Below are 14,255 nucleotides of genomic sequence, written 5' to 3'. Positions count from 1 at the left end.
AGAGTTAGTCTTGCAACTTGAAGGTAAAGAGTTTACATTCTTTCAAACACAATTGTTAAATTGACCATTAATACACTTTAATTAATAAAACATTTTCCTTTCTCCCATTTTTGATAAAAAAGAGTAAATAGTGAACCTTAATGACCAATGTGCCTCCAAGAAATAAAGTCTATCAAGAATCTATCTATTATATATATTTAAAACAACTTCCGATGCCACCTCATCATATTTCGTCCATGTACCTATTGAGAGTATGTTCTTCTCCTTCAACAACTTCTTTAATCTCTTCAATCCTAATTTCTTATTCTCCTCTTTCTTCCACAATTTCTTTAATACATCCAAAATCTATTTAATAATAATTTTATAAATTATAAAATTATTTTACAATTATTTATAATTTATTAATTATTTTACAATTTGATAATAATCTATTATATATTTATATTTAAAACAGACTTCTGATGCCACCTCATTATATTATACACACGTATAAAAATATTTTTCACATCAGCCAAAAAGCTGGTTGATGTGTACCTATTGAGAGTATATTCTCCTCCTTCAACAACTTCTCTAATTTCTTCAATCCCTATTTCGGCTTCTCCTCTTCCTTCCACAGTTTCTTTAATACCTGCAAAATCTATTTGTAAATATTATTTTATAATAAATTTATAAATTATAAAATTATTTTACCATTATTTATAATTTATAAATTATTTTACAATTTGATAATAATTTATAAGTCATTTATAAGTTATATTATTATCAAATTATTTTATAAAAAATTTATAAGTCATTTTATAATATTATTAGTCATTTACAAATGGTAATAATTTATATTATTAGTTATTAAATTCAATGGAAAAAAAACCACCTAATCACTCATAAATATCGTCATAAATGCTCTCTATCTAATATTCTTTACTGAACAATTATATTATTCCATATTATGGTGAGTAATGATTTTATACGTTAAAAATTCAATTACTCATTAATGTTAATCTATTTATAATTACTTTCAATTTATGTCAATCCATTTTTTTAATAATATTTTATAAAATAAAAATATATATTCTATTTGACAGAAAATACAAAAATTTATTAAAAATAATCATAAAATACGAATGTATGAAAAAATATTAAAAAAAGTTACTTCAAATTATAATATATATGAATATATTAAAAAATATAATGAACAAAATTTTACTATATAAGTATTCTGAAAAAATATGTTAACATTAAATTTTCGTCAATTAAATATATTTATAATTGAATGCTATTTTTTATTTTAATTTTCCTTATTATAAGGATAAATTGAATGTTATATATATATATATATATATATAAAACAGACTCCCGATGCCACTTTATCGTATTTTATCAACGTATACAAATATTAACCAGACCAGCCAAAAAGCTGATGTGTAGCTTTGAAAGTATGCTCTCCTCTTTCAACAACTTATTTAATCACTTCAATCTCTATTTCTGTTTTTCCTATTCCTTCCACAATTTTCTTTAATACCTCCAAAATCTATTTGATAATATTATTTTATAATAAATTTATAAATTATAAAACTATTTTACAATTATATGTAATTTATAAATTATTTTACAATTTGATAATAATTTATAATTTATATTATTATCAAATTATTTTATAAGTTATTTTATAATAAATTTATAAATTATTTTATAATATTATTAGTCATTTACCAATTGCAATAATTTATATTATTAGTAATTAAATTCAATGAAAAAATTCACCTAATCACTCATAAATATCGTCATAAATGCTCTTTATCTAATTCTTTTTTCATTAACAACTATATTATTGCACTTATGGTGAATAATGATTATATATGTTAAAAATTCAATTACTCATCAATGTCAATCCATTTATAAATTACTTTCAATTTATGTCAATCTATTTTTTTAGTAATATTTTATAAAATAAAAATATATATTCTATTTGACAGAAAATACAAAAATTTATTAAAAATAATCATAAAATAGGAATATATGAAAAATTATTAAAAAAAGTTACTTCCAATTATAATATATATGAATATATTAAAAAATATAATGAACAGAAATTTACAATATATGTATTCTAAAAAAATATGTTAATATTAAACTTTCATCAATGAAATTATATATTTATAATTGAATGTTATTTTTTATTTTAATTTCCTTATTATACTGATAATTTAATGATAATTAGAATGTTAAAAAATAAATGAAGGCAAAAAGCTTGTGTACCTGTTGAAAGTATGCTCTCCTCCTTCAACAACTTCTTTAATCTCTTCAATCCCTATTTCTCCTTCTCCTTTTTCTTCCACAATTTCTTTAATACCTCCAAAATCTATTTGATAATATTATTTTATAATAAATTTATAAATTATAAAATTATTTACAATTATTTATAATTTATAAATTATAAATTATTTTACAATTTGATAATAATTTGTAATTTATATTATTATCAAATTATTTTATAAGTTATTTTATAATAAATTTATAAATTATTTTATGATATTATTTTATAATATTATTAGTCAATAAATTCAATGAAAAAACCACATAATCACTCATAAATATCGTCATAAATGCTATTTATCTAATATTCTTTTACTGAGCAATTATATTATTCCACTTATGGTGAGTAATGATTTTATATGTTAAAAATTCAATTACTCATTAATGTCAATCCATTTATAATTATTTTCAATTTATTACTCATTAATGTCAATCCATTTATAATTACTTTCAATTTATGTCAATCCATTTTTTTAGTAATATTTTATAAAATAAAAATATATATATTCTATTTGACAGAAAATACAAAAATTTATTAAAAATAATCATAAAATACGAATGTATGAAAAATTATTAAAAAAAGTTACTTCAAATTATAATATATATGAATATATTAAAAAATATAATGAAAAATAGTTTACTATATATGTATTCTGAAAAAATATGTTAACACTAAACTTTCATCAATTAAATTATATATTTATAATTGAATGCTATTTTTTATTTTAATTTTTATTATTATAATAATTTTCCTTATTATAATTGAATGCCATTTTTATTTTTATTTTCCTTATTATAATTTTTCCGATGCCATCTCATCATATTTTATACACGTATACAAATATTTCGCACATCAGCCAAGAAGCTAATGTGTACCTGTTGAGAGTATGCTCTCCTCCTTCAACAACTTATTTAATCTATTCAATCCCTATTTCTCCTTCTCCTCTTCCTTCCACAATTTCTTTAATACCTCCAAAATCTATTTGATAATATTATTTTATAATAAATTTATAAATTATAAAATTATTTTACAATTATTTATAATTTATAAATTATTTTACAATTTGATAATAATTTATATTATTATCAAATTATTTTATAAGTTATTTTATAATAAATTTATAAATTATTTTATAATATTATTAGTCATTTATTAATAGTAATAATTTATATTATTAGTCATTAAATTAAATGGAAAAAAAATCACCTAATCACTGATAAATATCGTCTTAAATGCTCTTTATCTAATCCTATGAACAATTATATTATTCCATTTATGGTGAGTAATGATTTTCTATTATATATATTTAAAACAGACTACCTATGTCATCTCATTATATTTCATCCACGTATACAAATATTTCTCACATGAGTCAAAAAGATGATGTGTATCTCTTGAGGTTGAGAGTATGCTCTCTTCCTTCAACAACTTCTTTAATCTCGTTAATCCTTATTTTTAGTTATGCTTCTCTTCTTCCTTCCACAATTTCTTTAATACCTCCAAAATCTATTTGATAATATTATTTTATAATTTGATAATAATTTATAATTGATATTATTATCAAATTATTTTATAAGTTATTTTATAATAAATTTATAAATTATTTTATAATATTATTAGTCATTTACCAACGGTAATAATTTATATTATTAGTCATTAAATTAAATATAAAAAAACCACCTAATCACTCGTATCCCGTATGTTCATTAAGAAAATTAAATCAAACACAGTTTTTGTCACACTTATATGTATTCATGTCATTTATCATATGATACAATTAAACCTTTTACTTTAATTTATAGATGTACCACTATACATCTACTATTTACAATTTTGATATGTGTCATTATATTCTTAAGTTGCACAGCTGAAGTTTGCATTTTAGAGTTATAAGTGAGAAAAAAAATGTTATGCACGATATTTTTATTGAATATAGAGGAGGTAAGTGCATTTTAAAAATTAAAAAAAATATGTGAGTGTCATTTAATAAAATTTCATAGAAAGTAAATACAATTTCCCAAATAAAAAATGGAGTTTGATAGTTTTATTTTGATCAATAAAATGTTTATTTTATAAATAAATAAAAATTTAAGTTTGTTGTGAAAGTTTTTCTTTGTTAAAAAAATGTGTTATGTAAAAGAATAAATAAAAACTAAAGAAAATGGAGTTGGTTGATGAAAAGAAATGTTTTATAAGAAAAATAAATAAAATGATAATTAATATGGAGGCTACATGTGGGTTTTTTACAAATAATAAAACCTTACCATTACATTGATTACCAACATGTGTATGGCCTTATTCTGAAGAAAGAAAAAAAAAGAGGTGTTAGGTTCATCGCAAGATATAAATGCCTTTAATATATCTTTTAATGTTGCTACCCACATCTCTCACATTACTATTCACACCCCTCAAATTTATAAAAAAAACCAAAATACTTAAAATACTTTTTGATATTTATAATATTTTTTTACAATTTTACTAACTCATAACTCACCTTCATCATATCTCATGACTCACATATCAAAAAAATCACCATATGTCACCAACCCTACCTCATAATCATTTAAAACTCACATAACTCACTCATAACCTACACCATTAGTTTTTTCATCACATTGTGGTTAAAGTGACCTAAAAATGTATGTTTGTTGGTCTGTTTCTGAGTTCGATTTTTTTTTTCTTTCTAAATATGGGACGTGAACTCAGTTCACGTACGTTGTATTGTTACGTGAACTAAATTCACGTATGTTAAAAAAAAAAGTAAAAATCTCAGAATTTATACAATGTTAATTCACGTACACGTACTTGATTTAAGATTGTGTAATCAACCGAGTTTGAAAAATCTCAGTATGTACGCGATCTTAATTCACACGTGAATTAAGATTGCGAAATCATTGAAGATTAAAAATTAAATTATTTACGTGAATTCAATTTCTTGTACGTGAATCGATGATTAATGATGATTGGTGATGATTAATGAAGATTAATGATGATTGATGATGATTAATGATGATTTATGAAGATGGTTAATGATGATGATGGTTAATGTTGAAGAAAATGAAGGTGTTGCATGAAGATGATGAAGATAGAATAAAGAAGAAAAATACGGGTTAGGTTAATGAAAAGGAAGAAGAGAAGGGTAATTTGAGAATTATGATTTTTTTAAACTTTTGAGGGGTGTGGATAGTAAATTAGGGAGTATTGGTAGCAAAATTGTATATCTTTTTGGAATTAAATCATTTGAATGAAATGTATAAAAAATTTAAATAAAAGCATTTATCCCTCCACTCTCACGATGAAGGTTTATAAAATCTGTTATCTCAAAATAAATATTACATCAGCTTTCAAATAATATTATATATTTTTCCAATTAAATCCTCCAATTAATAATTTGCACATTATTTCAAAAATATTATACTCAAATTGGCATTTCTAATATTAGAAAATACATTAATGTTCAATAACGATAATTTTATAATAAAAGAATTTATTCTCTTTCTTTTATTTATAATTATTATTAATATATATTAAATAAACCAAAATGAAACTAATTATGAGACCAACCCAATGTATTCAAATGTCCAGCTTGTGTTGTTTGACTGGTTAACCATAGAAACTGTTAGTAAATATTGCATAAAAAAATTAATAATATATTTTAAGACCAAAATATTATTAATTCAGATGTATTAAATGTTTTATTTAAATGTTTTTATTATTACTTTAAATATATTCCTTAAAAAATATTTTATATTTATAATCAATGTCAAAATACATTATTTTTATAATATTATAACATACTTTATCTCGTCTTAAATATGAGTATAAATAAATTAAATAAATTTTATATATTTTATATGTTTAGTCAAAATTTTAATTTTAATATCTCAACTTTCTTTATCTTTATATTTGTTTATATTAAAGATGGGAGTAGTATATATATGTGCTCAAAAGAAATTCTGGACAAGAACAAACTATAGTAAACAAAACATGGATTTGAGTTCTCCAATCATTTCCCACCTCCTATATTTTCTTCTCCTTGTTTCTTTGGTTTCTCCAATTTATTGTTCAAAAACCAGTAGTCACCATTTAGTCAATCAAACTTTTCAACAAGAGGAAAAGTTTCACAAATTGAAGAAGAAGATAGCAATTCATCTTCAACGAATCAATAAGCCTGCCGTCAAGACGATCCATGTATGTTAAAATAAATCTTAAACCTTTTGTAGAATTTACACTCAACATGTTTAGATGAGGAAATTTACGATGTAATATAATTTTAGAGGATAATTCGAATTCTTCAATATACATTTTCTTGTTTCCAAAAAAATTTGAAGAACTTTTAAATGGAAGGGAATTCTTGACTTATTTTGATAAAGCAAAATTTAGTCAATTTCAAATACTACTTCTCTATTATTTTATAAAATATAAATCTAAAATAGTCCCTGTAATTTTCCATAAACACTAATTAGTCCCTATATATTTTGAAATTTGTATGTTAATCCCAATAAATTCACATATTTTTGCAAATAGGTTCTTATAATTTTTTTAATTTTGCAAATTGGTTCCTATAAATATTCAAACCTAGAAAATTGGTCCATTAATTTTTGTTCAAATATTCAACTTTGACCCAATTTCTAAAATTTCCTCTTTGCATCTGGATTCTTATTATTTATATTTTTACCAAATAAATTTTGAAACTTATTAAAATGATCCAAATTTAAATAAGCAGTTATTGTATCCAAACAAATATTATAATTATAAATGAGAATAATTCAATCAAAATTTTTGAATTGTTTAAATTTTTAATGTTCTAGAATTTTAAATTACTTCGCATCAAACAATTACTTCAATTACTACCTAAATACTTAGAATTTAAAATTGCCTCCTAACCTTATATAATATGATTTTCAAAATGGTCCAAGTATTAGTCCCTATCACTTCAAATTCATGTTGATATATTTCAATTTTTGCATATTAATCCCTATTAATTATAGATATTTACAAAATAGGTCTTTATAATTTCTTAAAATTTCACAATCGGTTCCTCATTGGGTAATTTTGAAAATAGGTACCTAAATTTTTTCAAAACTTGATATTAATATTTTTACCGTAAATTTTATAAAACTAATAAAAATGACTCAGTTATAAATAAGATTTTTTCTATCTGAAAAAAAAAAACTATAAATGAACGGAATTCAATTGATATATTTATATTGTTCATAATATTAAATTTTCTATAGTTTTCAATTACTTCATCCAAACAACTTAAGTCTTGATGGCTAAATTATATGCTTGTGTTTGTGTTTATTTAATTTGTTTTATTCATTTTTGCAGAGTCCTGATGGTGATATCATTGATTGTGTTCTATTTCATAACCAACCTGCTTTTGATCATCCTTTATTGAAAGGACTTAAACCATCGGTATTTCTAATTTTTTGTTAATTGAATTAAGGAAAATTCAAAACTATATTTTAACCTAATTATAACTTTTTATTATTCATATTAATAATTTTTAATTTTTCATGAATAATAGAATTTACAGGAATCTCTAAAAACACTAAAAAGGTATCGCCAAAAAGATAATTCGAGTGATATCTTTCAATTGTGGAGTTTATCAGGAGAGTCATGTCCAGAAGGAACTATTCCGATTAGAAGAACACTTGAAGAAGACATTTTAAGAGCTGGTTCTATTAGTAAATTTGGAAAAAAATTAAATGATTTTAGAAGTGAGACCAATGGTGGTAATGGAGTCGAGGTATACAACCTATAATAAATGATTGTTTCATTTTCACATATAATAAAGGGAGTTTGTTTTGATTTCATTTAAATTATGAAATAACAAAGGTTTGTTTAATTGCTTCACAGTATGCAATCCAAGGAGTGAGAGACCGTGAGTTTTATGGAGCAAAGGCTGCCATGAACGTGTGGGTTCCATTTGTGGAAAATAAAAATGAATTAAGCTCGTCTAAAATTTGGATCAGCTCTGGTTCATCTAGGCCACAAGATATCAATTCCATTGAAGTTGGTTGGCAGGCATGTTATTACATCTTAATCAAATCATCCATTCATTCATATGTTTTTTTTAAAATTTATTTATTAAGTAAAATAAGTTTTTAATTCTTATAAAATTTAAATATTTATTTTAGTTATTATATATATTTTTTTTATCTTTAGTTTTTAAAAAATTTCCAAATTTTGGTTTTAGTTTTTAATTTTGACATTTAAAAATTAATATTTAATTTATTTTTTTTTTTATAAATTTTAAATTTGTGTGAGGTAAACTCCTAAATGTTCTAAATATATATGAAAAAAATCATTCAAAAATTTAAATGATAAACATAAATTGACAGGTAAACATGCATGTACCAAAAATAAAACTGAGAAATATTTTGGAGACTAAAGATAAAATATTTTTTTATAGAAATTTTAAAGTTTTATAGTGACTATAATATTTAACCCTTATTTATTTTTTGGTAAATATTATCGATATAAAAAAGTCATAAGATAGTGAGAATTAAATTCAACATTTTTATTGATGTCATAATTTTATGATTATCGAATGTATACAAAGTTTTCATTTACTTCAACCATAAAAACTTTATATTAATAATGTATCAAATATCAAAATTAATTTATCTTTCAAAAACTTCTCAAATAAATTCAATTTGGTGTCCACCATCTACCTCTCATTGTTATTTCATCAATGTCATTTTTTTTTTTACCGAATTTCATTAATGTATTTAATTTTGAAAGATAAATAAATTTTTAATTCCTACAAAATTCTACTATTTTATTTTTAGTTCTTATAAAAAAAATTTAAATTTTTTATTCTCTAAATTTTTTTGTTTTCATTTTTGTTCCATAATTTTAAATCAATTCTTGTGTATCTTTTAAATTTTCAAATGATTTTTTGCAGTAATTTTTGTGACATTATTAGAATTTTTCTCAAAAAAGTTTATAATTTTTTAATAAGGCAATCAATTAAATATTATCTTTTTTTAGTGCAAAACACATAATAATTTATATTTAATTCATCTTTTGAATGAAAATTCTAAATTTTTGTATGAATATTGTTAATCATGTCCTAGATATTATTGCAAAAAACTATTCAAAAATTCAAATGATACGCAAGAATTGATTTAAATCAGGGACCAACAATGAAAATGAAAGTTTTTAAGGGATTAAAAGTTGACAAATTTGTTATAAAGACTAAAAACTAAATAGTAATATTTTATGATGATTAAAAACTTATTTAACCCTTTAATTTTTAGTCAATTAAACTAAGTTTAAGTAATTTTTATGTAGGTGAGCCCAAGTCTCTATGGAGACCAACGCACAAGATTGACTATTTATTGGACGGTAAGTAAATTGATTGAATTGAAGGAGGTGGGAAAGTAAACTCCCTCTAGTCACTATTACGGTATAATTATAAGTAAAAATCAACTACTTTTAAATTATTTAATGTTATTCTTCATGATATCTCATTCATTTAATTCAAAATTAAATTTTTAATATATGTTATTAAGTGTTTGGCATTAAAAAATACACATATAGTAAATTTGGATTATGTTTTAGATGAAATTTAGAAAATTAATTAACATGAAAAAAAAAAATCTTATTAGATAACCGAAAGGAGTATTATGTAGTATTTCTCCAACCACAATGATATATTTGACTATTTCCATTAATACAAAAGTGAATATTTTGAATTGAAAGTGAAGTATTTAGTATTAATTAAAGGTTACAATTGAAAAGAGTAAGAAACACATGAATCTTTATTGAAAAGAAAATGATAATAGTAATTATTGCAGGCTGATGGATATAACAAGACTGGATGCTACAATTTGCTATGCTCAGGTTTTGTTCAAACTAACCACCAAATTGCATTAGGATCAGGAATTACTCCGATTTCTACGTATAACGGACAACAGTATGGTATTATGCTAATGGTTCGAAGGGTAATGTTATGTTCTAATTAACAAATTTACCTTAATGAGAAGATTATGGATAATTTCGTAGATATTTCTCCATTTTTTTTAATATTTTTTTTTTCAACAGTAATCTGTGAACCATCATATGTATGAGTTAATTTAGTTAACAAAATTTTAAGAATTAATTAAAATTGTTTTTGAAATTAATTATTTCAGTCTATAAAATTGATCTGGACTCACTAATATAATTGAAAACTTATAATTATAAAAGTAAAATTTTGATTAGTTTTATTTATTTATTTCAATAACTAAATTGATTAGAGTCAAGAATTTCAAAGAGTATATTAAAGACATCGAGAGAAGATCTATAAATTATTAGAGCTAGCACTTTTCCCACAGTTAAAACATAAAAATGTAAAAAAAATTGGATGAACTTTTACTACTTTAGTTTAATTTGGATGCCACTTTTTATTCCTTCATTTATATATTATTTAACAAAATCTTAATACTTTGCATATATCACATGTTGCTCTTAGTCTTATTGATTATGTCTATATATGATTGGGTAACTTTGTCACAAAACAAAAATGTTTTTATTTAAGGTTTACTTTGATTATTATTTTTGTAGGACCCAAAAGATGGGAATTGGTGGTTTTATTTTGGACTTCAAAATCGAATTGGGTATTGGCCAGCCACCTTGTTTAATTACTTAAAGTTTTATGCAAATGGCATCAATTTTGGTGGAGCAATTATTAATCTAGCGTCAGCAGGATCTCACACTTTCACTCAAATGGGTAGTGGACATTTTGCTGAAGAAGATTTTGGAAAAGCTGCACATTTTAGGAATATTCAAGTTGTTGATTCTGATGACAACTTGATTGCATTGCCAGATCCTGAAACTTATGTATCTTTCCCAAATTGTTATAATATAAAAACAGGGATGAGGGATGATTGGGAAAATTATTTTTACTATGGTGGACCTGGAAGGAATCCCAAGTGTGTCTAAGAGAACAAGTAATACAGAATTAAAAATATGTATATTAATTTGAATGAAAAATAACTTTTTTGGCATCCGTTGATTAGGTTCTTTTAATGTCGATCATAATTATTGTATACCTAAACAGTGCATAACGTTGGAAACTGAAACGCGAGACTGCAAGCAAATTTAAGGCACACAACAATTTCAATTAGTATTTTAATTAGCACATAATATAAATCCACATATGTAATATCAATGCACACAAAAATCTGCATTAGTGTTTTTTAAGTACGATATCAATGTGTATAATTTGATTTCTATCAATTTAAAATTGGAATTAGAAGTGATCAAGGTTACAAAAAATAAATAAATTACAATCAATACAATAGAGTCCAGATATAACGAGTATCAAACAAAACAATGATATATAATAAAACTAAATTGATAAAAATTAATTAGATGCTTCAGACAAAAAACAACAAGCAAATTGGTTGATCATATTATTGTGCCTATGTCCAACTATGCAATAGAAAATATAGACCCAAAATTGCAAATAGAAAGAAAAAATAAAATTCTTTAGCTCCCAACAAACCAGTTCTGATACTTACACATAAATAGAAAATTGACTCATAAACATAAATAAATAAAAACAAAAAAGGTAAAAACATTAAAGCACCAAAAGATGAAATTCATTGGAACCCTAAAGAAAGGAGAAACAACTAACCAAGTGAAGAAAAACTCCAAATACAACTTTGTTTTTCAGAAAAAACTAGTATAATACCCGTGCGAAGCACGAGTGGTGTGTCGTTTATATATTTTTATTTAATTAAATATTTTTTATAATAAATAGAAAAAAATAAATGAAATTAATTACCGTAGTCGATAATTACGAAACTAATATATTAGTTGTACTTAAAGATATTAACATCAAAACAAAATAATTTATAATGTGATTGCATTTGGGAGAGTTAAGATTTCATGAGGATTTATTAGTGATAATATTGTGGTTGCTATGGAGTATCTCAAATTATATTGATTTGTAGAAAACAATTTTTCAAGACAATGGTCATGCAAGTTATAATGAAACCATTTTAGTAATAGAATTTGAATGCTATTGATTAAGACATATAAAAATTATTGTTTCATGTTAAAATTTATTTTTCATGATGGAAGTAGTTATTGTTTCATGATGGAGGTTAATTTTTTTTTCATGTTAAATCTAAAATTTTATTTATATCATGATAAGTAATATTATATGTTTTAATCTTACAAAAAACTAGATTGACAGTGCTAAATCAATTTAGGAACAATAAATATTTGATATTGCTTAATCAAAAACTTTATCAATATTTACAAAACACATAATTGCCATTAAACTGTACATTTTCAAACCATATTGATTTTGGGAATCGTACTGAATTGCCATTATTGATTGATATTAATTGTTAAAAAAAAATAAAATATGACTTCATTTTCTATAAAATAAATGAACCAGTTTGGTTTATAAAATAAAATATAATATATTATTTATAAAGTATAAAAGTTTGAGTTATTTTATAGTCTAATTGTGTAACTTATGTTGTATTATACAACAAAAACTAAAAAAGATAGTAACCAATTTGCTCTTTAGTCATATATAATTTTTTAAATATAGAGATATAAGAATAATCACTGAGTTTATATTTTTTTCAATAGACAACATATCAACATTTTCCATACTACTGTTCCTAAAGACATTAATCAATTAAACATGCATCCTATAATAATAACATTGAACCAAAAAGTGTAGTTGTGTTTAGTGTTTACAACAATACATGATTTGAGAATATATATCCCACGATTCAGACTTCATGAGACCAAAATATAATTAGACCTTAGGATTACAACATATAATAATAGTTTTTAACATAATTGATGTCATCATCTACTGTGTAGCATATAATTTCATTGTAGTTCCTATTATACATTTGATATTCTTGCAATTGCATCGTTATCCCCATTATCTTGTTGGTAATCAGTTGGAGGCCTTTTAGCCGATGTAGCTGCCTGAATATTTTCAATATCGCTTTCATCAGTCGTTGATAATGATTGCTACATATTTTATAAAGTTTGTAGGAATTAATTAGATTATTGTCATAAAGATTTATGAAATCAGAATGTATTTATCAAAATGATGCACTTATAGAGAGTCATGTAGATATACTTACAGTGTCAAATAGTATTTCTTGACTAAGAAGTTCACGACTCGGTTCTCCTTTGGATGTGTTCTGAAAATAGACTTCTATTAATTTAAGTTGTGCAATTTTTAATATATATATAATTTATTACAATTAGAAGATACAATAAGGCAATATGTGGTTTGAATACCTCTTCAATTTGAAATTGTTCCTTAATTGTAGCAATAAGTGCAGTATCATTCCATGACTTATTAACAGAACACTGTTTTGAAGATGGTTGTAGTTTTACACAAAAAACTAGAGTGGTCCCCATTATGTCTCGAAGTTCTGATGGATATATCCTTATGTCAGTATCACCGGCCTTTAACATGTTTCAGGTAAATGAGTTATGTCATATTATGTGGTAAACAATAAATATCCAAACTATGAAGTTACTTGGACTAAGCATTATATACATGCCTCAATCATATTCTTCCTCATTTAAAGTGCTGAAATTTTAAGTAGTGAAGTACAATCCTAGTTCCACATAAGGAAGTTACAAAAATAATTGTTGTGAAAAACTTTAATGATCATTTTGTACCTGTTTTATGTTTTTAGTATTGATACTAATAAGTGTTTGATATAAGGACTATAATATTGATTTATAAATTATGATAAATTAAGTTTGAATATTGAACTACTCTTATGGGCTATTTGCTTTTAGTTTGAGAATAAATTCATATCCTTATATGACAGTTAAGAGAAAACATTTCATATAGTAACACTAACACTTAATAATATACAAATTGTTTCTACTTTATTCCATATGCCTATAAGTTAAAAAATTGTAACCATTTAGTTTTACTTTGATTGGACAA

The 14,255-nt window shown here is 23.1% G+C and overlaps 1 protein-coding gene across 1 annotated transcript; it reads left to right on the top strand.

The window, feature by feature from the left end:
• The first annotated feature begins 6,278 nt into the window (after positions 1-6,278).
• On the top strand, positions 6,279-11,307 carry LOC101499934 (protein neprosin-like). The gene is made up of 7 exons (XM_004509574.4): positions 6,279-6,505; positions 7,646-7,732; positions 7,845-8,066; positions 8,177-8,344; positions 9,617-9,670; positions 10,123-10,269; positions 10,871-11,307. The coding sequence occupies exons 1-7, from the start codon at positions 6,302-6,304 to the stop codon at positions 11,246-11,248; spliced, it is 1,260 nt and encodes a 419-aa protein (XP_004509631.1). The 5' UTR covers positions 6,279-6,301; the 3' UTR covers positions 11,249-11,307.
• Positions 11,308-14,255: the final 2,948 nt, after the last annotated feature.

This window comes from Cicer arietinum, chromosome 7 (genome assembly GCF_000331145.2).
Source record: "Cicer arietinum cultivar CDC Frontier isolate Library 1 chromosome 7, Cicar.CDCFrontier_v2.0, whole genome shotgun sequence".
Taxonomy (NCBI): Eukaryota; Viridiplantae; Streptophyta; class Magnoliopsida; order Fabales; family Fabaceae; genus Cicer; species Cicer arietinum.
This window is presented reverse-complemented; position numbering and strand designations above follow the sequence as displayed.